Source organism: Eretmochelys imbricata, unplaced genomic scaffold, assembly GCF_965152235.1.
Source record: "Eretmochelys imbricata isolate rEreImb1 unplaced genomic scaffold, rEreImb1.hap1 Scaffold_34, whole genome shotgun sequence".
NCBI lineage: Eukaryota > Metazoa > Chordata > Testudines > Cheloniidae > Eretmochelys > Eretmochelys imbricata.
The window spans coordinates 356,159-380,060 of record NW_027554346.1 but is presented as its reverse complement, the minus strand read 5'-3'; the positions used below and the strand labels follow the sequence as shown (position 1 = coordinate 380,060).

Sequence of the window (23,902 nt, the reverse complement as noted above, 5' to 3'; positions counted from 1 at the left end):
ACCACACTGCGGGGACGGCTCCCCCGGGCAGGGCACAGTACAGCTGCCCCAGGCAGGGCACGGTGCGGAGACAATGCGGCTCCCCCCGGGCAGGGCAGCTCCAGGGGGGATGGGGCAGCCCAGCGAGGATCCCGGTCACTCCCACTAGGCCGGGCAGACAGAGAAAACAGCTCCTGGCGGGGATGGGGGGCGCTTGCAGGGGTGCACAGAAGTGCCTCTGTCCCGCTGCCCACCCTGGTGAGAGCCAGTGGGGGTCCCGACCCCAGGCTCTTGCCTGGGCCCAGGAGTGCCCCCTGCAGTAACATCCCTGCCCTCTGCGGATCCCCGCCCCCGGCTCGCGGCCTGTTTCCGCCCTGTGGGGCCAGGGCCCGACCCCCTCCCCGCTCAGGGCACAGACCCCAGGGTGGCCGGTGCCCCCCATGGCCGGCAGCTCCGAGCTGGGGCAGAGGGACGGCCGGGGCAGCCCCTCGGCGGGAGAACAAAGCCAGGCCCTGGGACAGAGATGCGGGCGGCACCTATGGCTTTATTCAGCGACCCCAGGCGCTGGGGTCGCTCAGCGCAGCGGGGGGGTGGGGGGTGGGGGCTCCCTGTGCAGCCCATGTGACCGCGTGCCCGTGGCATCTGGGGGGCCCAGACTACCCCCTAGGAATGGGGGACATGAAGGGAAGGGGAGACCTCAAAGGATGCTGGGAAATTCTCAGGCTATGTCAGAAAAGGTGCAGAACCAGCATTGAGTCGGGGAAGGGCAATAAATTAACGATGGTGGCTGGCGCGGAGAGAAGTCTGGGGGGAGGGGGGTCTCAGTTGGCAGAGGGAGCCCCCAAGTGGGGCTTTCACAGGTGGTTTCTCAGGATATGGGGTGCAGAGGTGTGGCCAGCCGGGGGGTTTCTCGGGGCCGCCTGTGGCGAGGTTCCTGGAGGCTCATCCAGCTGTTCGTTCGCTCCTCGAAGGCGGGTTCCCCGCAGGGGAGCACGGGTGTCGCTCTCCAGAGCTGGGGGTCTGCCTGCAATAGAGAGCCATGAGGTCATGCGGGGCGGGGACGGGCCTGATCTGGGCCCCGACGCTGGGGGGACCCAGGCAGGGCTAGGGTAATGGGGACCCAGGGTGGAGAGACAGGTGGGGACCCAGCCCCCCCAGCGCGGGACGGCTGCAGCCCCAGCCATGGGGGGTGAGAGGTGCAGGGGGGACCCCTCCCAGAGTCCTTTGTGGAGGCTCCCACGTGATGCAGTCAGAGCAGGTGGCCCTGGGAGTGCTGGGGAGAGGTCAGGGTTTGGGGTGCAGGGCACAGGGCGGAGATGGGGCAGGGCAGGCGTGGGGGAGAGGGGGGCGTCAGTACCTCGCGCTCAGCGGTGCAGGTTCTCGTAGTCGGGGCCGTCGTCCTCGCTCTCCCGGTTGCTGGTGCCTGTGACAGGAGCCAGAGGGGGTGAGACGGGGCTTCCCCAGAATTGCCCCCCGCCAGGCCCCACCCTCAGGGCTCACCAAAACCCCTCCAGCCCCCACAGAGCTCCCCAGAACCCCCCCCTGGCCCCACACACGGGGCTTCCCCACAGCCCAGCCTCCTTGGGTGCTATTCATACATCTTGCTTGTAAGGAGGTCCCTGGGGCCCCAGCGAGGAGGGTCCCTGGGAGGAAGGGTCCCCCCAGCTTGGGGATGCCCCCACTCACCATAGCGGAGGAGGGGCAGGTACCCCCCCCCACACACTCACCATAGTGGGCGTCAGGGATGCTGGATCCAGGCTCTGGCATGTTGACGTACTCCAGGCTGTCAGCTGTGGGGAGCGATCGGGGGCAGTGAGCCACGGCGTGTGCAGGGGGACCCCCTGACCGGGGATGGAGGAACTGCTCCAGGGGACCCCAGTGCACTGGGGCCTGTGGGGTTCAGTCCCCACTGCCATCCCCCCATGCACTGGGATGCCAACCCGGCCCCCGGGGGACCCTGGGGTGGGGGGGTCAGTCTCATCTCCTCCCCACAACCCCTCCCCTGCTGCTCCTCCCCACAGGCCCTACCCGGGAATTGCCCTCTTCCTCCAGTCAGCCCCAGTTCCAGGATCCCCCCCTACCCCCCTGTGCAGGTCAGACACAGACAGACAGATGGGGTTGGGGGTCCCGCACTCACCCAGCGACTCCCTCTGGGCCTCCGGCATGTTCTCGTACTCATCCCCCATTGCCACTGCCAGAGAAGGAGTCAGTGAGGGGGGAGGACCTGCTCTCCAACTTCTCCAACTGGGACCCTGGGAACCCCCAGCCCCTGCCCCAACTGCTCCCCATACCACCAACCCCCAGGCCCCAAGCTGGAACCCACCCAGAGATGTTCGGGTCACTCCTCTCCCCATAAATTACACCTGGATCCCAATACAGCTGGGCTACTGGGGGCCGGGGATACACCCAAATGGGGTGCGAGGGATGAGATAGTGATCAGGGCAAGAAGGGGTCAGGTGGCTGTTTCCTCCCCTTGCCCCCATAGCGCAATGCCAGGGGGCAGAGGGAGGTTAATGCTGATCACAGGGGACGGTGGAACTGCCCGACACTAGATCCACCCATAAACAGTCCCGGGGACTGTATGGGCCCAAGCTAAGGTTGGGAGACAGGTACCCAGAGTGGCCCTCTGAGGTGTCTCTGCTCAGGCCCTGTGGGAGATGGGTGGGCTTCGCAGGGGCCCAGACTCACCTGAGGACACGCTGTCCCTGAGCTCTGGCCCCGAGGTGACCACCTCTTTGGGGGACGTCTCCGTGATGCTGTCGGGAAGCACCTCCCTATGGGGGGAGGAGGAGGAATGGGAAGGGTGAGACTGACCAGCGAGAGCATGCACCGCACTCCTGGCTCTGACCCTGCCCTGCCCCCCACCCACCCACAGCAATGACCGCAGTGACACCCTGACACCCCAACATTCACCACGGTCATGTAATTAGGATATGTTCTGTACAAAGTCTGCTTTGTGACGTATCATTCTAAAAGTCCTGATCTGCTAGACAGTCGTATCCCATTGGATTGTATATGCCAGCATCGTACGTGAAGTTACGAAGCTGGGCTACGTAGGTGTTACTGAAACACGTGTGAGGTTGAGAACACCCACAAGCAGCCTTTCAGGTACAACAATGTTAGTGGCTTATTGAGGAAATACACACAAGCACCAGGATTACCCCAGGAACTGTGTACAACAGACACCTCTCCGAGACAGCACTACGCAATGGGAACTGTCTGACCCAGCTCACAGCAAAAGAGCTTTCCAGCAAGTGGGGAGAAGGTAGAAAAGGGGGAAATGACATCATGTGGGGACCTCACTCTCCCTGCAACACCACACCTGGAGGACTGATGGTCCCAGGCTAGAGGAAGTTTTAGCCTGTGTATGAAAACCTGGAAAACCAAGGCCTTAAGAATCTGCCAGCCTGTTTATCACTCAGGGTGAGAATTTGCTAATTTATATCCTGCCTCTCTAGCGTGTTAAGCTCAGTTTGCAGTTTTACTAAAATAATCTGCCTTGATCTGTTTGCTATTCCATATAATCACTTAAAATCTATCTTTTGTGGTTAATAAAGTTGGTTTTGTTTTCTCTAAAACCAGTTTGTGGAATTCATAACTGGGGGGCAGAAAGCTGTGCATATCTTCCTCCACACTGGGGGGGGTGGGGTGCGGATTTCATGAGCTTACGCTGTACAGTTCTCTGTGCAGCTCAAGAGGATACAATTTAGGGTTTACACTCCAGAGGGGGTTTGCACTAGAGTGCTGGGCAACTCCCGAGCTGAGTCTTCCCACACAGAGCTGATTTCAGCGTCTGTGTCTTCCTGCCGCTGGGTGCGTCCCTACCTGTGTGTGGGTTGGAGGGGGCTTGAGGGCCTGGCTCAGCAGGGCAGGGAAAGGGAGCCAGATGGCTGGAACCGGAGGGCTCAGTGGGACCCCAGTACATCAGGTGGCATCCCAGAAGGGGGGAGCAACCTGTCACCATGGTGCAGCAAGCAGGGCCATGTGCACAGCCGATTGTGCCGAGACACTGGTGGTGAGTTTCGGTGAGTTTTAAGCGGAGAACAGACAAAGTGGTTCCTAGTTTGCTATTTTCGGTTTGCTTATTCCGGGCAAGGGAAGCAGGGACAGGAAAGCGAGTGACAGTCAAGCCACCACAAAGCTGGAGCTCTGCAGCTTCCAGGCGGATGAAAGAGCGGAGCTGCACAAGAGACAGCGGCAGAGAGACCAGGGAGCGGAAGAAGCCAGACAAAGAGCAGCCCATGAGCTGGCCGTGGAAGAAGCCAGCCATGGAACTGAAAGACAGGGCGAGGGAGCCCAGGCGGGTGGAACCGGGGGGCTCAGTGGGACCCCAGTACATCAGGGGGCGCCCCGGAAGGGGGGGCAACCTGTCACAGCTCCCATCCATGACCTTTGACCCCCAGGCTTGGACCCAGTGCCACCCCCCAGCCCTGCCACACCGTGGCCTGTCCCCCGCAGGCCTCCCCGACCCATCTCCCCCTGCCCCCCATCTTCCCCCCACCCCCAGCCCCCACTGCCCCCCCATGGCCCGTACACGTAGCCGGTGATGTAGAGCTCGTTGTTATAGTCATTGTCGTCGTCGTCATCCCCACGGGGTCGCTCTGCAACCGAGACACGGGGAGGGGGGTTAGCATGGGGGGGCACCGGCTGCTCTGACCCCTTCTCCCCCGCCCCCTTCCCCTCCCGCCTGCCCCCACCCTCTGCCCACCCCACCCCTTCCCACCACCTCTCCCGCCCCCAATCTCTGCCCACCCCACCCCACCCCACCACCTCTCGGACCCTCCTGCCCCACAACCTGGCAGTGGTTCTGACACTGACCCCTAACCCCCCACACGCTAACCGGTGGGTGTCCAGACTCACCCTCATTCTCGTAGCTGGGGACGCTGTCTGGAGGGGGAGGGGAGAGAAATGTGTCAGTCACCCCCAAAGACCAGTGACCCCCTCCTCCCCCTCCCCATATCTCTGCCTGTCACTCCCCACTCCTCCATCCTCCCCGTCCATCTGTCTGTCCATCACTGCTATCCCGTCTGTCCATCCCCCCAGCCGTCCGTCCGTCCCCCGTCTGCCTGTCCCCCCATCCATCTGTCTGTCCATCACTGCTATCCCGTCCGTCTATCCCCCATCTGCCCATCCCCCTGTCGGTCCATCTGTCCATCACTGCTACCCCATCCGTCTGTCCCCCCAGCTGTTCTTCCGTCTGTCCATTATGACTATCCCATCTGTCCATCCCCCCAGCTGTCCATCCCCCCCAGCCGTCTGCCCATCACCCCCAGCTGTCCACCCGTCCATCCCCCATCTGCCTTGCCCCCCAGCCGTCCGCCTGTCCCCCGAACTGTCCATCCATTCCCCCATCTACCCATCCCCCTGTCCGTCTGTCTGTCCATCATGACTATCCCGTCCCTGCCCCAGCCCTCCGCCTGTCCACCCATCCATCCATCCCCCGTCTGTCTCCCTGTGCTTCTGTCTGTACGTCCCCATTTCTCTCTCCCCGCCAGCCCCCGACACTCACCGTTGTCGGTCTCTGTCCTGGTGAAGGAGACTTGGCGGCTCTGGGGTGCCTGTGGGGATCGCCTGGAAATGGGGGGGCTGGATCAGGAGGGACAGGCCAGCCCTGAGCCCCACCATCCAGCACACGGACACCCCTGCCATCCCCAACATGCCCTGTCCCATGCAGAGCACATGCCTACCACGCCCCCCAGACGGAGAGGAATTTTCTGCGAGATTTTGGGTGAATACTGTGTGTGCCTCAGTTTCCCCGGATGCATTGTTCACGAGCGGCGGGGAAGGGCCCTGTGCTCTCTGCAGAGGCCCAGCGATGCAGAGGAGGGGCATCCAGCTGTCTCGGGTTTGGGCCAGGTCCATGGAGCACAATGGCAAATCCAATCACCGAGATATTTGCTAACGACTGTGTCTTGCCCCCCCGCCCCCTGAAAGCCAGCCAGGCATGGCCCGCGGGGGAGTTCAGAGGACAGAGGGACCAGGCGGGGTTGGTACGTGTTGGCCGGGGGGTGGCGGGTTGGTGTCGCTGCTCCCCCAGGACGGGGCCAGGGGGTCTCTGCAGCTTTAACCTGCTGCTCTCTGGGCTACCCGAGGGCTGGGCCGCGGCCAGTCCCACAGGAACCCGGGCTCCGGCTCAGGGGGAAGCTGCAGGGCTCACCCTGGAGGAAGAGTGGGACCCCGGGGGTCTGTTCCAAAGCTGGGGGCCGTAGCCCTGATCCTGTGGCTCTGTGACACCCACACACGCCCTGACGTATCCACAGCAAGGTGACCGCAGCGCCCCCACGCCCCCTGAGCAGCGTCTGTGGGCCCCGGCCGGTGCCCACCAGCCCCAGAGACTGGGCCTGAGGTAGCTAAGGCCTGTGGGGTGGATTTATGGGGCACTGGGGGAGCCCACGGGTTCTGGGCAGGGATCAGGGGGCAGCTCCAAGGGGTGGGAGGATTGGGGGGAACTCAGCAATGTACAGGAACTGCTCAGGGTGGGGGGCAGGGAAGAAGGGGGGTCGCTGGGGTACTCACGGGATGGACTAGAACGGCTCGGGGGGGGCTGTCCTGGGGGTGGGGGCAGGGCAGGAAGGGGGGGTCGCTGGGGTACTCACGGGATGGACGGGAATGGCTCAGGGTGGGGGTGTCCCAGGAGTGGGGGCAGAGCAGGAAGGGGGGGGTCGCTGGGGTACTCACGGGATGGACGGGAACAGCTCGGGGGGGGGGGGTTGTCCCGGGGGTGGGGGCAGGGCAGGAAGGGGGGCTCACTGTGGTACTCCCGGGATGGACGGGAACGGCTCAGGGTGGGGTATCCCGGGGGTGGGAGCAGAGCAGGAAGGGGGGGTCGCTGGGGTACTCCCGGGATGGATGGGAACGGCTTGGGGGAGGGGGTGTCCCGAGGGTGGGGGCAGGGCAGGAAGGGGGGGTCGCTGGGGTACTCCCGGGATGGACGGGAATGGCTTGGGGGGGGTGTGTCCCGAGGGTGGGGGCAGGGCAGGAAGGGGGGGTCGCTGGGGTACTCCCGGGATGGACGGGAACGGCTCAGGGTGGGGGTGTGACGAAGTGGGACTGTTTTTAATGTTTCCTCTGAATAGTGTGGGGGTGCCTCAGTTTCCCCTATGAAGTTCTTAAGTCTCTAGGGGGTGGGGTAAGGGTGTGTGATCCTTGCAGAGCCCTAGAGGGCAGGTGTGTGCAGGAGTCTGGACACAGAGAATGGCCGACACCCTGATTCCTGGCCACTGATGGCCTGGGCCCTTCCCCCCTGCAAGGTGAGAGCTGAAGGGTTGGAGAACAAAGGAATCCGGTGACCTCCTGGCCTGGGAAAGGGACAAAGCCCAGAGGAGGAGGGGCTGGAGGGAGTTTCAGTTGGGGGCTGGCTAGGACATGGAGTGAAGGGCAGACGTGGTTGTCTGGCTCACTGCCCCCCAAAATGGACCCAGCTGAGGTGTCCTGTTCTCTGCACCTACAAGCTCTGTGTTAGACCATGTTCCTGTGGTCTAATAAACCTTCTGCTTTACTGGCTGGCTGAGAGTCACGTCTGACTGCGAAGTTGGGGGGCAGGACCCTCTGGCTTCCCCAGGACCCCGCCTGGGTGGACTCGCTGGGGGAAGCGCACGGAGGGGCAGAGGATGCTGAATGCTCAGAGGTCAGACCCAGGAAGGTGGAAGCCGGGTGAGCTGTGTGTCCTGCAGACAGGCTGCTCCCTGAGAGGAGACTGCCCCAGAGTCGTGACTGGCTTCATGGGGAGCAGTTCCAGAGCATCGCCCAGGGACTCCGTGACAACTGGTGTTAGAAGTGGGATGTACTGCACCCCGTGGACGGTGCTTCCTGTAGTAAGTGACTGGGGAGCAGTAAAACGAAGGGGGATTGATGGGGACCAGGCGTGCTGAAGGCTCAGAGAGGAGCGGTTTCGGGGGGCGGTTAACCCCTGGAAGTGTGTGACCAGAGAGAAGGACTTTTGCAGTAACAGGGTCCCCCAGGGGATTGCAGCGAGGGGTCCCAGGGGAGGAGGAGTCTGCAGCTCGACCCTGGCAAAGAGGTGGTGACCTCGAGAAGGGCTGGCACACTAGGGGTTCTCCCTGGAAACCGTGGGGAGCTGAGAGCACACAGGCCTGTGAGTCCACAACAACTTGGGAAGGGTGGAGTGATGGCCTGTCACCGTCTCCTTAAGAAGGACATTGTAACCCGGTGCAGAAAGAGAGGGTTGAGCGTTGGAAAGTTCACCAAAGCAGAGTTCATCGTGCAGCTGGAGGAGGGATTCCTGACCCCAAATGGGGCTATAGCAGGATCTGGGAACAGCTGGAGTGGTAGCCAGGCATCGCCAAGACTCCTGTCCCCGACCAGACGAGGGTCTTCACGATCGGGTTCCCCATCGGGGGATCGAGACGGACGGGATTGGAGCTGAGTCCGAGAGAGCAAGAGGACTGTGGGAGACAGCGAGAGCCCGAGAAAGAGCTGCAGAAGCAACAGCAGCATGAACTGGCGGTGGGGGAGTGGAGAGGCCTAGGGGACCTCCCAGGGGCGAGTAGGGTTAGACCCTGGGGGGCCAGTTCCGCAGGGAACCTCGAGACTAAATTGCTGCCCCTGGTTAAGGAGGGGGGGATGTGGATGCCACCTCACTGCCTTTGAGCAGGCTGGAGATTTGAACCAGGGGGACACTGTGGAAAAGCCCCGGTGTCTAGCTCCCTTGCTGGGTCCCAAGGCCATAGACTCCGTCAGCCAGATGGGTGGGGAGGTGGACAGGCTCCCACTCCTGGTCCCAACCTATATGTTTGTGTGGAGTTTCCTTGGGCTAGGCCCCTCGGACCTCCAGTGGAAGCGGAAGGGGATGGTCAATGGGGAGACATTCCTGGGGTGGCGAGATCCTGGGACAGAGAGAACTGGTGTCAGGCCCCGGATGGTGCAGCCTCAGATGCTGAGGGTCTGTGTGAGCTGGGTGAGGGTCCCAGGGACGAAGCCCCTCGCCCTGCCTATGGCCCAGATCCCTGTGCAGACCCAGGAGGGGTGGGGCTGGCTGGTTTTTGGGGTTCTCTGGGATATCGGCTGTGAGACCCTGTTGTGGGGTGACTGTGTCTCTTTGGGACAGGATCCAGGCCTTACTCCTGTAAATGCCAAGGGTTTGAATTTGAATCCAGGGAACCAATCGGTGGAGAGGAAAATGGTCAGTGAAAATGCAGATGACCTGGCTGGCAGCAGGGAGGAACCGGTAGGCTCAGGCTACCTGCCTGTCCGTAACCAGACCCCTGGGGCTCCCTGCCCCCTTGAGCACCCTGACCCCTGGGGCTCCCTGCCCCCTTGAGCACCCAGGGGGCTCACGCTGGCTCTGATGCTGTGAGGAAAGCAGGGAGCTTGCTGCCTACCCCCACTGGGACAGCAAGGGCAGTGCTAGGCAAGGGGGGAGATAACAGGCAGGGCAGGGGATCTGTGGGGAGCGGCAAGGTGCTTGGTAAGGAAAGTCTGGATGAGCCTAGGCAGCCTTGTGAGCTGATGGCTGTGTCCAGTCAGCAGGGTGGGAAGGCGAGGAGAGTGGAAGATGAGTGTCCCTGGACCTCACCTGTTAGCTGGGTGGAGAATTGTGAGAGTGAAGGAAACGTGCCTGTGTCTGTCAGGGGTATTGACTTGCCTGTGGAGGGAGCTACCCCGATCTCCAAGCAGTTGTCTGTGACCAGCCTTGTGTGCTGGGACCAGGGGAATGAGATCCCAAGCTGTGTGTCTGGGAAAGGAGAAAGTGTGTCTGGCTCTTCTCTGTCTGTGGAGCAGACAGAAGGGGCCTTTCGGTTGAGGGTCGTGCAGTTGTCTCAGAGTTGGTTCTGGATTCAGCTAAAGCCCAGGAAGGGAAGGGTCCTAAGTTTGGGTCTGCTCGGGAAAATGGCCCTGTAACTAGGTCGCATCCAGTTAGGGTCTATGTAAAATCCCAGAGAGCAGACAATGCTGGTGCTTGTATTTTGCCTGTTGCTAGTGTGTTGTTGGAAAGGGTGGAGCAATTCTGTCCAATCAGGGTGAGATCCTAGCCAGGGCACAAGGAGAGCATGAAGGTGATGTGATTGTGTTACCTACTGAGGGTGTGGAAACCTGTAGCAAGAAGGAAAAGATTCCTGAACTTGTGTGTGGCAAAGGGAAGGAGAATGCGTCTGACCTTTTATCTAGGAAGTCTGTCAGTTTGCCTGAAAGGGGATTGTGTAGGAATCCACTGGATGGGCCAGAGGTGATTCTGGATGTAAGGGAGACCCAGAAAGAGTCTGTTGTTGCTCAGGAAAGTGTTCCTCTAGAGCAAGCCCTAGGTAAAGAGGGTAAGAGCAGAATTTCTGGGAGGGGTGAATTGTTGCATAGAAAAGCCCTAGGGAAAGGAATCCTCATGGAGTCTTTGCAAGAAGTTTACTGCCACTGAAGGGTGTGAAAGTGATTTAATCAAGAAAGTTTCAGTTCCTAACAGCCAGAAATTTTCTGTTGTGAATGGATCCACTGACTTTCCTGTTGAAAGACCCAGTGTGGAGAGCTTTGAGAAGGTCTCAGATGAAGTGAAAGCTGTTAAGAAAGTTAAACAGTCCTATAACCAAGTGGCTGTGTTTGGCCAGCTTGTTGGGGAGAAGACCCAATCCCAGTTTGACCCCCTGGGGTTTTGGGGTGGCCAAAGGGCACGGGCCACATAAACCTTCCCACATGCGGCCTGCGAGTGCTATCGACCACCCCTGACCTAAGGGAGGGCGTGAAACTGGAAGGGCCTGGTGTAACTCCTACCAAAGAATGGGAGAGATGCTGGGGCATCCATGGGAACGTTGGTGGCTTCGAACTTCCCCAGGTCACCGGGTAAAGTGACCCCGCTCAGTTCGATCTCGAAGGGGGGAGAGATATGACGAAGTGGGACTGTTCATAATGTTTCCTCTGAATAGTGTGGGGGTGCCTCAGTTTCCCCTAGGCATTTCCTAAGTCTCTAGGGGGTGGGGTAAGGGTGTATGATCATTGCAGAGCCCTAGAGGGCAGGTGTGTGCAGGAGTCTGGACACACAGAATGGCCGACACCCTCTTTCCTGGCCACTGATGGCCTGGGCCCTTCCCCCTGCAAGGTGAGAGCTGAAGGGTTGGAGAACAAAGGAATCCGGTGACCTCCTGGCCCGGGAAAGGGACAAAGCCCAGAGGAGGAGGGGCTGGGGAGAGTTTCAGTTTGGGGCTGGCTGGGACGTGGAGTGAAGTGAAGGGCAGACGTGGTTGTCTGGCTCACTGCCCCCCCCAAAATGGACCCAGCTGAGGGGTCCTGTTCTCTGCACCTGCAAGCTCTGTGTTAGACCATGTTCCTGTCGTCTAATAAACCTTCTGTTTTACTGGCTGGCTGAGAGTCACGTCTGACTGCGGAGCTGGGGGGCAGGACCCTCTGGCTTCCCCAGGAGCCCCGCCTGAGCGGACTCGCTGTGGGCAGCGCCCGGAGGGGCAGAGGATGCTGAATGCTCTGAGGTCAGACCCAGGAAGGTGGAGCCGGGTGAGCTGTGTGTCCTGCAGACAGGCTGCTCCCCGAAAGGAGACTGCCCCAGAGTCCTGTCCGGCTTCCTGGGGAGCAGTTGCAGAGCATCACCCAGGGCCTCCGTGACAGGGGGTGTCCCGCGGGTGGGAGCAGGGCAGGAAGGGGGGTCGCTGGGGTACTCCTGGGATGGACGGGAACGGCTCAGGGTGGGGTGTCCCGGGGGTGGGGACAGGGCAGGAAGGGGGGCTCGCTGGAGTACTCCCGGGATGGACGGGAACGGCTCAGGGTGGGGTGTCCCGGGGGTGGGGACAGGGCAGGAAGGGAGGCTCGCTGGGGTACTCCCGGGATGGATGGGAACGGCTCAGGGTGGGGGTGTCCCGGGGGTGGGGGCAGGGCAGGAAGGGGGGCTCGCTGGGGTACTCATGGGATGGACGGGAACGGCTCAGGGTGGGGGTGTCCCGGGGGTGGGGGCAGGGCAGGAAGGGAGGCTCGCTGGGGTACTCCCGGGATGGATGGGAACGGCTCAGGGTGGGGTGTCCTGGGGGTGGGGACAGGGCAGGAAGGGGGGCTCGCTGGGGTACTCCCGGGATGGATGGGAACGGCTCAGGGTGGGGTGTCCCGGGGGTGGGGACAGGGCAGGAAGGGGGGGTCGCTGGGGTACTCATGGGATGGACGGGAACGGCTCAGGGTGGGGGTGTCCCGGGGGTGGGGACAGGGCAGGAAGCGGGGCTCGCTGGGGTACTCACGGGATGGACGGGAACGGCTCAGGGTGGGGTGTCCCGGGGGTGGGGACAGGGCAGGAAGCGGGGCTCGCTGGGGTACTCACGGGATGGACAGGAACTGCTCAGCGGGAGCCACCGGTTGCTGTTTGATCTGGTTCCTGGAGGGATCTGGGGAGACACAGGCAGACAGGACAGTGGCTTGACTGGGGGGCATTGGGGCGCGAAGATGGGGGTTCTGGGGTGTGGAAGTGCAGCGGGGCGCATGGCAGGGGATGGGGGAGCAGGGAGTACAGTGTGGGGGTGTGGAATAGGGGATGGGGTGCAGGGGATATGAGAGGTGACAGAGGTACAGGCTGGGGTGCATGGGGGGTACTCACAGTTGGCTCGGGTCAGCACCATGAAGCTGTTGGGGGGGACACAAGGTGGGGGTCTGTGGGGGGCAGAGGAAACACCATTAGAGCCAGACAAGGTCCCCACCTCAGCACCTGCCAGATACCACCAGGGATCCCACCAACCCCCCCACACTCACCCCAAGGGAGCCCCCCACATGTCCAGTCCCCCCTGCCCTCTGTCCAATCCCAGCCTTTAAGACCACACCCCACTTCCCCACCCTTCGCACCTCCCCCAGGGAACCCCAATCCCCTGCCTGGCAGCCCCCTCGCTGTGCGACAGACAGACAGACAGACACGGGGACAGACTCACTTGTACTCGTAGTCCCCCACCGCCTGGGCACTGTGGGCTGGCGAGAGAGCAGGGCGCAGCGTTAGGGGTAGGGGCAGAGGGGTCTGTCCCACTCTGCTCCCACGGATGGGAGAGATTGAGGGGACAGGACCCCCCATGGTAGCCCAGCATGGGGGAGGGGGCTGGTGTGGGGTCGGGGGTGGGGAGCAGGGTGTATGTTGCGGGGGGGGGGGGGGAAGGTGTGGGGATGTCCCTGGGGGAAGCAGTGTGTTTGTGGGGGTGGCTCTGGGGGGGAGCAGGGTGTGTGTCAGGGGGTCGCTCAGGGGGAGCTGGGGTGGGGGTTCCTGGGGGGGCAGCAAGGCATGGGGGGGCAGGTGCTGGGTCCCCTTGTGCCTTGGGGTGAATGCCACGCTGCCCCCCTGGCTGGAGCTGGGGCAGCCTGGAGCTGGACTTACCAGGGGAGCCGGTGTCCCGGCAGCCGATGCAGAGAGCGGTGGCCAGCACTGCCGGGAGAACCAGCACAAAGGCCCAGAGCACCCCGGCCAGAGAGACAGCCTCCATCGCACCTGGGGGGAGAGGGGGAGAGGAGGTTGGGGGGGACCCCGGCCAGGGAGACGGCCTCCGTCGCACCTGGGGGGAGAGGGGGAGAGGAGGTCGGGGGGGACCCCGGCCAGAGAGACGGCCTCCGTCGCACCTGGGGGGGAGAGGGGGAGAGGAGGTCGGGGGGGACCCCGGCCAGAGAGACGGCCTCCGTCGCACCTGGGGGGGAGAGGGGGAGAGGAGGTCGGGGGGGACCCCGGCCAGAGAGACGGCCTCCGTCGCACCTGGGGGGGAGAGGGGGAGAGGAGGTCGGGGGGGACCCCGGCCAGGGAGACGGCCTCCGTCGCACCTCGGGGGGAGAGGGGAAGAGGAGGTCGGGGGGGACCCCGGCCAGGGAGACGGCCTCCGTCGCACCTGGGGGGGAGAGGGGAAGAGGAGGTCGGGGGGGACCCCGGCCAGGGAGACGGCCTCCGTCGCACCTCGGGGGGAGAGGGGGAGAGGAGGTTGGGGGAGACCCCGGCCAGGGAGACGGCCTCCGTCGCACCTGGGGGGAGAGGGGAAGAGGAGGTTGGGGGGGACCCCGGCCAGGGAGACGGCCTCCGTCACACCTGGGGGGGAGAGGGGGAGAGGAGGTTGGGGGGGACCCCGGCCAGGGAGACGGCCTCCGTCGCACCTGGGGGGGAGAGGGGGAGAGGAGGTTGGGGGGGACCCCGGCCAGGGAGACGGCCTCCGTCGCACCTGGGGGGGAGAGGGGGAGAGGAGGTTGGCGGGGACCCCGGCCAGGGAGACGGCCTCCGTCGCACCTGGGGGGGAGAGGAGGAGAGGAGGTTGGGGGGGACCCCGGCCAGGGAGACGGCCTCCATCGCACCTGGGGGGGGAGAGGGGGAGAGGAGGTTGGGGGGGACCCCGGCCAGAGAGACGGCCTCCGTCGCACCTGGGGGGGAGAGGGGGAGAGGAGGTTGGCGGGGACCCCGGACAGAGAGATTCCTCCATCGCACCTGGGGGCGGGGGGGCGGGGAGCCAGGGCTCCTGGGTTCTCTCCCAGCTCGGGGCGGGGAGTGGGGCCTGGTGGGTTGGAGCAGGGCGGTCGGGTCTGGGAGGCAGGACTCATAGAAGATCAGGGTTGGAAGCGACCTCAGGAGGTCATCTAGGTGTCGTGTGTCCCCCCCCCCCAACTCCCCAGCTCAAAGCAGGACCGACCCCCAACTAAATCATCCCAGCCAGGGCTTTGTCAGGCCTGACCTTAAAAACCTCAAAGGAAGGAGATAAACCCTGGATTTGTGCTGGAAATGGCCCACCTTGATTATCATACACATTGTATCATACACTTTACATAAGCTATTACCAGCAGGAGAGTGGGGCGGGGGGGGGAGAGAAAACCTTTTGTAGTGATAAACACCCATTTTTTCATGGTCTGTGTGTATAAAAAGATCTGCTGTATTTTCCACTTTATGCATCCGATGAAGTGAGCTGTAGCTCACGAAAGCTCATGCTCAAATAAATTGGTTAGTCTCTAAGGTGCCACAAGTCCTCCTGTTCTTTTTGCGGATACAGACGAACACGGCTGCTCCTCTGAAACCTCCCTAGGCAACGCATTCCAGCGTTTCACCACCCTCCTCGTGAAAAAGTGTTTCCTAATATCCAACCTAAACCTCCCCCACTGCAACTTGAGACCATTACTCCTTGTCCTGTCCTCTTCTACCACTGAGAATAGTCTAGATCCATCCTCTCTGGAACCACCTCTCAGGTAGTTGAAAGCAGCTATCAAATCCCCCCTCACTCTTCTCTTCTGCAGGCTAAACAATCCCAGCTCCCTCAGCCTCTCCTCATAAGTCACGTGTTCTAGACCCCTAATCATTTTTGTTGCCCTCCGCTGGACTCTCTCCAATTTATCCACATCCTTCTTGTTGTGTGGGGCCCAAAACTGGACACAGTCCTCCAGATGAGGCCTCACCAATGTCGAATAGAGGGGGACGATCACGTCCCTCGATCTGCTGGCAATGCCCCTACTTATACATCCCAAAATGCCATTGACCTTCTTGGCAACAAGGGCACGCTGCTGATTCATATCCAGCTTCTCGTCCACTGTCACCCCTAGGTCCTTTTCTGCAGAACTGCTGCCCAGCCGCTCAGTCCTTAGTCTGTAGCCATGCATGGGGCTCTCTCCAGACTCCTGGGTTCTCTCCCAGCTCTGGGGGGGAGCGGGGCCTGGTGGGTTGGAGTGGGGAGGGGGCGGGAGCCAGGACTCCTGGGTTTCATCCCTGACTCTGCTGTTGCCGGACTGTGGGATCTGCACCAGGCCCTTGGCCATCAAGCCTGCCATTGCTGGGCCGTCTCTTGCAGGGTACGTGCAGCACCCAGCGCGCTGGGTCCCAGGCTGGGCCGATGGTGGGGCCGGATCCCGCCGGTTCCTGGGGGGTTGTGGGGGGGAGGGTGAGTCACCGGGGTGGGGGAGGCCGGATCTGCTGCTGCAGCAGGTGGGTGGAGGGACCGGGGCTGCCGGCTCGGGCGCTGCTCAGCTCCGTCTCTGCAGCTGCGGTTTCCACCCCAGCAGCACCCGGCTCTCGCTGCAGCTGCCGCCCCCAGGGAGCCGCGGCTGGGGCCTGCCCCAAGCTCCCGGCAACGCAGCCGCAGCGGGGCCCAGCTCACACGCAGGCCAGGCCCCTGCGCCAGAGACCCTGGGGCCTGCCAGGCTCCCGCTGCCCCGGGTGCCGGCCGCCTGCACCATCCCCACCCACGCCGGGGTCACGCCTCGCTTCTTGTGCCTTATTATGGTAGGACCGACCCGAACTCCCTGGGCTCCTCCCCCCGCCCAGATCAAAGGCCCATGAGTTGGGGTGCTGCCCAGACACAGAGGAAGAGACAGTCCCAAACACACAAAGGGTGAGAAAGGAAACTAACACTCCACGGGGGGCAGGGACCAGCCCCAAGTCACACAGGAGAGCTGGGGACAGAACCCAGGAGTCCTGGCTCCCAGCCTGCCCCCCCACCACCAACCCACTGGGCCCCACTCCCCTCCCAGAGCTGGAGACAGAACCCAGGAGTCCTGGCTCCTAGCCCCCCCCGCACCACTGGGCTCCACTCCCCTCCCAGAGCTGGAGACAGAACCCAGGAGTCCTGGCTCCCAGCCTGCCCCCCCACCACCACTGGGCCCCACTCCCCTCCCAGAGCTGGAGACAGAACCCAGGAGTCCTGGCTCCTAGCCCCCCCACCCCCACCACCACTGGGCCCCACTCCTCTCCCAGAGCTGGAGACAGAACCCAGGAGTCCTGGCTCCTAGCCCCCCCACCCCCACCACCACTGGGCCCCACTCCCCTCCCAGAGCTGGAGACAGAACCCAGGAGTCCTGGCTCCTAGCCCCCCCCCCACCACTGGGCTCCACTCCCCTCCCAGAGCTGGAGACAGAACCCAGGAGTCCTGGCTCCCAGCCTGCCCCCCCACCACCACTGGGCCCCACTCCCCTCCCAGAGCTGGAGACAGAACCCAGGAGTCCTGACCCCCCTGCTCTAACCACTAGATCCCGCTCCCCTCCCAGAGCTGGGAGAGGACCCAGGAGTCCTGACCCCCAGCTCCCCTACTCTAACCCACTAGACGCCCCCACCCTCGAACCAGGACAGAACCCAGGAGTCCTGGCTCCCAGTCACAACCCCCATCCTGCTCCTGTCCCAGTCCCCGTGTCAGAAGGGGACAGCCCTGCACGGGGCTGGACACACCCCCCCGCCAGGCCCCCATCCAGGGCAGCCCCTGCTAGCATGGCTCCTGCAAACAGGCCCTGGCCGGGGCAGCGTGAGCCCTGGAGCGTGGCCAAGGGCCGACCACAAACCACCGGGTCGGTTAGGGTCGGAAACCGGCAGCGCTTGGGAACTCACTGGAGAGGAACCAGCGGGGTGGCGGGAGGAGCTGGAGAACAAGATGGGGGGGCCCATCAAGATCACAATTGAGGGGTGCCAGCGGGGGGGGGAGAGCCCAGGGCTAACGGGGGCTGTGAGTCGGGGTTGAGGGGCACCGGAGAGGAGGGGGAGCAGGGGGGGAGCAGGAGGGGAGCCCAGGGCTAACGGGGGCTGTGAGTCGGGGTTGAGGGGCACCGGAGAGGAGGGGGAGCAGGGGGGGAGCAGGAGGGGAGCCCAGGGCTAACGGGGGCTGTGAGTCGGGGTTGAGGGGCACTGGAGAGGTGGGGGGGCAGGGGAGGGCCCAGGGCTAACGGGGGCTGTGGGTCGGGGTTGAGGGGCACCAGAGAGGTGTGGGGGGGGCAGTGGGGGAAGCCCAGGGCTAACAGGGGCTGTGGGTCGGGGTTGAGGGGCACCGGAGAGGTGTGCGGGGGCAGTGGGGGGAGCCCAGGGCTAACGGGGGCTGTAGGTTGGGGTTGAGGGGCACCGGAGAGGTGTGGAGGGCAGTGGGGGAGCCCAGGGCTAACAGGGGCTGTGGGTCGGGGTTGAGGGGCACCGGAGTGGTGTGGAGGGCAGTGGGGGAGCCCAGGGCTAACAGGGGCTGTGGGTCGGGGTTGAGGGGTGCCGGAGAGGTGTGGGGGAGCAGTGGGGGAGCCCAGGGCTAACAGGGGCTGTGGGTCGGGGTTGAGGGGTGCCGGAGAGGTGTGAGGGAGCAGTGGGGGAGCCCAGGGCTAACGGGGGCTGTGGGTCGGGGTTGAGGGGCGCCGGAGAGGTGTGGGGGGGGACAGTGGGGAGCCCACAGCTAACGGGGGCTGTGGGTCGGGGTTGAGGGGTGCCGGAGAGGTGTGGGGGGTCAGTGGGGGAGCCCAGGGCTAACGGGGGCTGTGGGTCGGGGTTGAGGGGTGCCGGAGAGGTGTGGGGGAGCTGTGGGGGAGCCCAGGGCTAACGGGGGCTGTGGGTCGGGGTTGAGGGGTGCCGGAGAGGTGTGGGGGAGCAGTGGGGGAGCCCAGGGCTAACGGGGGCTGTGGGTCGGGGTTGAGGGGCCCGGAGAGGTGGGGGGGGCAGTGGGGAAAGCCCAGGGCTAACGGGGGCTGTGGGTCGGTGTTGAGGGGCGCCGGAGAGGTGTGGGGGAGCAGTGGGGGAGCCCAGGGCTAACGGGGGCTGTGGGTCGGGGTTCAGGGGCGCCGGAGAGGTGTGGGGGAGCAGTGGGGGAGCCCAGGGCTAACGGGGGCTGTGGGTCGGTGTTGAGGGGCGCCGGAGAGGTGTGGGGGAGCAGTGGGGGAGCCCAGGGCTAACGGGGGCTGTGGGTCGGGGTTGAGGGGCGCCGGAGAGGTGTGGGGGAGCAGTGGGGGAGCCCAGGGCTAACGGGGGCTGTGGGTCGGGGTTGAGGGGCGCCGGAGAGGTGGGGGGGCAGTGGGGGAGCCCAGGCTAACGGGGGCTGTGGGTCGGGGTTGAGGGGTGCCGGAGAGGTGTGGGGGGTCAGTGGGGGAGCCCAGGGCTAACGGGGGCTGTGGGTCGGGGTTGAGGGGTGCCGGAGAGGTGTGGGGGAGCTGTGGGGGAGCCCAGGGCTAACGGGGGCTGTGGGTCGGGGTTGAGGGGTGCCGGAGAGGTGTGGGGGGTCAGTGGGGGAGCCCAGGGCTAACGGGGGCTGTGGGTCGGGGTTGAGGGGTGCCGGAGAGGTGTGGGGGAGCTGTGGGGGAGCCCAGGGCTAACGGGGGCTGTGGGTCGGGGTTGAGGGGTGCCGGAGAGGTGTGGGGGAGCAGTGGGGGAGCCCAGGGCTAACGGGGGCTGTGGGTCGGGGTTGAGGGGCGCCACAGAGGTGTGGGGGAGCAGTGGGGGAGCCCAGGGCTAACGGGGGCTGTGGGTCGGGGTTGAGGGGCGCCGGAGAGGTGGGGGGGCAGTGGGGGAGCCCAGGCTAACGGGGGCTGTGGGTCGGGGTTGAGGGGCGCCGGAGAGGTGTGGGGGGAGCAGTGAGGGAGCCCAGGGCTAACGGGGGCTGTGGGTCGGGGTTGAGGGGCGCCGGAGAGGTGTGGGGGGCTGTGGGTTGGGGTTGAGGGGCACCGGAGAGGTGTGGGGGGCAGTGGGGGAGCCCAGGGCTAACGGGGGCTGTGGTTTGGGGTTGAGGGGCACCAGAGAGGTGTGGGGGAGCAGTGGGAGAGCCCAGGGCTAACGGGGGCTGTAGGTCGGGGTTGAGGGGCACCGGAGAGGTGTGGGGGGCAGTGGGGGAGCCCAGGGCTAACGGGGGCTGTGGGTCGGGGTTGAGGGGCACCGGAGAGGTGTGGAGGGCAGTGGGGGAGCCCAGGGCTAACGGGGGCTGTGGGTCGGGGTTGAGGGGCACCAGAGAGGTGTGGGGGAGCAGTGGGAGAGCCCAGGGCTAACGGGGGCTGTGGGTCGGGGTTGAGGGGCACCGGAGAGGTGTGGAGGGAAGTGGGGGAGCCCAGGGCTAACGGGGTCTGTGGGTCGGGGTTGAGGGGCGCCGGAGAGGTGTGGGGGAGCAGTGGGGGAGCCCAGGGCTAACGGGGGCTGTGGGTCGGGGTTGAGGGGCACCGGAGAGGTATGGGGGGGCAGTGGGGGAGCCCAGGGCTAACGGGGGCTGTGGGTCGGGGTTGAGGGGCGTCGGAGAGGTGTGGGGGGGCAGTGGGGGAGCCCAGGGCTAACGGGGGCTGTGGGTCGGGGTTGAGGGGCGCCGGAGAGGTGTGGGGGGGCAGTGGGGGAGCCCAGGGCTAACAGGGGCTGTGGGTCGGGGTTGAGGGGCGCCAGAGAGGTGTGGGGGGAGCAGTGGGGGAGCCCAGGGCTAACGGGGGCTGTGGGTCGGGGTTGAGGGGCGCCGGAGAGGTGTGGGGGGAGCAGTGGGGGAGCCCAGGGCTAACGGGGGCTGTGGGTCGGGGTTGAGGGGCGCTGGAGAGGTGTGGGGGGGCAGTGGGGGAGCCCAGGGCTAACGGGGGCTGTGGGTCGGGGTTGAGGGGCGCCGGAGAGGTGGGGGGGGGCAGTGAGGGAGCCCAGGGCTAACGGGGGCTGTGGGTCGGGGTTGAGGGGCGCCGGAGAGGTGTGGGGGGCTGTGGGTTGGGGTTGAGGGGTACCGGAGAGGTGTGGGGGGCAGTGGGGGAGCCCAGGGCTAATGGGGGCTGTGGTTTGGGGTTGAGGGGCACCAGAGAGGTGTGGGGGGGGCAGTGGGGGAGCCCAGGGCTAACGGGGGCTGTGGGTCGGGGTTGAGGGGCACCGGAGAGGTGTGGGGGGCAGTGGGGGAGCCCAGGGCTAACGAGGGCTGTGGGTCGGGGTTGAGGGGCTCCGGAGAGGTGGGGGGGCAGTGGGGGAGCCCAGGGCTAACGGGGCTGGGGTCGGGGTTGAGGGGCACCAGAGAGGTGGGGGGGGCAGTGGGGGAGCCCAGGGCTAACGGGGGCTGTGGGTCGGGGTTGAGGGGCGCCGGAGAGGTGGGGGGGCAGTGGGGGAGCCCAGGGCTAACGGGGGCTGTGGGTCGGGGTTGAGGGGCGCCGGAGAGGTGAGGGGGAGCAGTGGGAGAGCCCAGGGCTAACGGGGGCTGTGGGTCGGGGTTGAGGGGCGCCGGAGAGGTGTGGGGGAGCAGTGGGGGAGCCCAGGGCTAAAGGGGGCTGTGGGTCGGGGTTGAGGGGCACCGGAGAGGTATGGGGGGGCGGTGGGGGAGCCCAGGGCTAACGGGGGCTGTGGGTCGGGGTTGAGGGGCGTCGGAGAGGTGTGGGGGGGCAGTGGGGGAGCCCAGGGCTAACAGGGGCTGTGGGTCGGGGTTGAGGGGCACCGGAGAGGTATGGGGGGGCAGTGGGGGAGCCCAGGGCTAACAGGGACTGTGGGTCGGGGTTGAGGGGCACCAGAGAGGTGTGGGGGGAGCAGTGGGGGAGCCCAGGGCTAACGGGGGCTGTGGTTCGGGGTTGAGGGGCGCCGGAGAGGTGTGGGGGGAGCAGTGGGGGAGCCCAGGGCTAACGGGGGCTGTGGGTCGGGGTTGAGGGGCGCCGGAGAGGTGTGGGGGGGCAGTGGGGGAGCCCAGGGCTAACGGGGGCTGTGGGTCGGGGTTGAGGGGCGCCGGAGAGGTGGGGGGGGCAGTGAGGGAGCCCAGGGCTAACGGGGGCTGTGGGTCGGGGTTGAGGGGCGCCGGAAAGGTGTGGGGGGCTGTGGGTTGGGGTTGAGGGGTACCGGAGAGGTGTGGGGGGCAGTGGGGGAGCCCAGGGCTAACGGGGGCTGTGGTTTGGGGTTGAGGGGCACCAGAGAGGTGTGGGGGGGGCAGTGGGGGAGCCCAGGGCTAACGGGGGCTGTGGGTCGGGGTTGAGGGGCGCCGGAGAGGTGGGGGGGCAGTGGGGGAGCCCAGGGCTAACGGGGGCTGTGGGTCGGGGTTGAGGGGCACCAGAGAGGTGGGGGGGGCAGTGGGGGAGCCCAGGGCTAACGGGGGCTGTGGGTCGGGGTTGAGGGGCGCCGGAGAGGTGGGGGGGCAGTGGGGGAGCCCAGGGCTAACGGGGGCTGTGGGTCGGGGTTGAGGGGCGCCGGAGAGGTGAGGGGGAGCAGTGGGAGAGCCCAGGGCTAACGGGGGCTGTGGGTCGGGGTTGAGGGGCGCCGGAGAGGTGTGGGGGAGCAGTGGGGGAGCCCAGGGCTAACGGGGGCTGTGGGTTGGGGTTGAGGGGCGCCGGAGAGGTGTGGGGGGGGCAGTGGGGGAGCCCAGGGCTAACGGGGGCTGTGGGTTGGGGTTGAGGGGCACCGGAGAGGTGTGGGGGGCAGTGGGGGAGCCCAGGGCTAACGGGGGCTGTGGGTCGGGGTTGAGGGGCGCTGGAGAGGTGTGGGGGAGCAGTGGGGGAGCCCAGGGCTAACAGGGGCTGTGGGTCGGGGTTGAGGGGCGCCGGAGAGGTGGGGGGGCAGTGGGGGAGCCCAGGGCTAACGGGGCTGGGGTCGGGGTTGAGGGGCACCAGAGAGGTGGGGGGAGCAGTGGAGGAGCCCAGGGCTAACGGGGGCTGTGGGTCGGGGTTGAGGGGTGCCGGAGAGGTGGGGGGGCAGTGGGGGAGCCCAGGGCTAACGGGGGCTGTGGTTCGGGGTTGAGGGGCGCCGGAGAGGTGGGGGGGCAGTGGGGGAGCCCAGGGCTAACGGGGGCTGTGGGTTGGGGTTGAGGGGCACCGGAGAGGTGTGGGGGGCAGTAGGTCGGGTTTGAGGGGCACTGGAGAGGTGTGGGGGGGGCAGTGGGGGAGCCCAGGGCTAACGGGGGCTGTGGGTCGGGGTTGAGGGTCAACGGAGAGGTGTGGGGGGCAGTGGGGGAGCCCAGGGCTAACGGGGGCTGTGGGTCGGGGTTGAGGGGTGCCGGAGAGGTGTGGGGGGGGCAGTGGGGGAGCCCAGGGCTAACGGGGGCTGTGGGTTGGGGTTGAGGGGCACCGGAGAGGTGTGGGGGGCAGTGGGGGAGCCCAGGGCTAACGGGGGCTGTGGGTCGGGGTTGAGGGGCGCCGGAGAGGTGTGGGGGGCAGTGGGGGAGCCCAGGGCTAACGGGGGCTGTGGGTCGGGGTTGAGGGGTGCCGGAGAGGTGTGGGGGGGGCAGTGGGGGAGCCCAGGGCTAACGGGGGCTGTGGGTTGGGGTTGAGGGGCACCGGAGAGGTGTGGGGGGCAGTGGGGGAGCCCAGGGCTAACGGGGGCTGTGGGTCGGGGTTGAGGGGCGCCGGAGAGGTGTGGGGGGCAGTGGGGGAGCCCAGGGCTAACGGGGCTGGGGTCGGGGATGCGGGGCCCCAGCCCCACGGCACGGTTGAGTGACCAGCCAGCTCCGCGTGGGCCCTGGCCGCACGCTGGTGGCCTGAGGGGGGCGCCGCGGTCATGCCGACGCCCCGCGAGATGGAGCTCGCGCTGCTGAGGCAGCAAAACAGGAAAAGCCGAGATGGTATCGGGGGGCGCGGCGCACCCTGGAGACGCTGCCCCCCGGTGCCCAGCCCCACCATGCCCCACGGCGACACTGCTGCTCCGGGCAGCCCCCCAGGGTCACCACTGACCCCTTCGTGGCCTCATCTGCGGACCCCCCAGCAGGCCCCGGGCCTGGCCCCATCTCCGGCCCCGCCCAAGGCCCCCACTGAGTGCCTCGCCCCCACCGCTGTCCCTGCAGGGGTCACAGGCAGGAGCCCCAGCTGGGGGGCCACAGCCCCCCGTTTCCGGGAGTGGCCGTGCGGGGTCTGGGGAATAGCGCCATGGGTCTGGGCCAGGCACTGGAGATCTGGGGGAGCTGAGCAGCCCCCCTCCCACTCCCCTGCAGGAGAAGGCGGGGATTTCACAGGCAGGGGGTCTGGAGACCCCCCAGTCCAGGGACCTCGCCCGGCCCCCCGAGAGGGCCCCAGCCCCAAATCCAGGGCTCGGTAGGGTCACCCCGATGGCAGGGTGACACTGCAGCCGGGGGCGGAGGGGAGAGGCTGTGCATCTGGCCGGCCCCGGGGGACAGACGCCACGTCCGGCTTCCTGTGGCTGCAGCCGGGCCGGGCGGGGGGGGCCGGCACCTACCTGGGCCGTGGCGCGTCCGGTGCTGGCTCCTCCAGGGCTACCACCCACACCGCCCTGCTCGCGCTCTCCCCCCGGCAGGAAGCTGCGGCGGGCAATGAGCTCCCGGCAGGAAGTCGTAGCGCTGAGTGAGCGGCAGGTGTGTGAGGCTCGGGAGGGGCCCCCCCACAGGGGCAC

The 23,902-nt window shown here is 65.8% G+C and overlaps 1 protein-coding gene across 2 annotated transcripts; it reads right to left on the bottom strand.

The window, feature by feature from the left end:
- Positions 1-864: 864 nt before the first annotated feature.
- LAT (linker for activation of T cells) lies at positions 865-23,862 on the bottom strand. Of its 2 annotated transcripts, XM_077806877.1 has the most exons (13): positions 23,729-23,862; positions 13,274-13,384; positions 12,840-12,876; positions 12,515-12,567; positions 12,242-12,305; positions 5,489-5,550; positions 4,840-4,866; positions 4,514-4,580; positions 2,668-2,753; positions 2,117-2,170; positions 1,707-1,769; positions 1,337-1,402; positions 865-1,003 (listed from the first exon to the last, which is right to left on the bottom strand). In XM_077806877.1, the coding sequence occupies exons 2-12, from the start codon at positions 13,377-13,379 to the stop codon at positions 1,344-1,346; spliced, it is 678 nt and encodes a 225-aa protein (XP_077663003.1). In that variant the 5' UTR covers positions 13,380-13,384; positions 23,729-23,862; the 3' UTR covers positions 865-1,003; positions 1,337-1,343. The 2 variants fall into 2 exon arrangements, with proteins under 2 accessions (XP_077663003.1, XP_077663004.1); XM_077806878.1 differs by lacking the exons at positions 12,840-12,876; positions 23,729-23,862 and having other exon boundaries at positions 13,274-13,389.
- Positions 23,863-23,902: the final 40 nt, after the last annotated feature.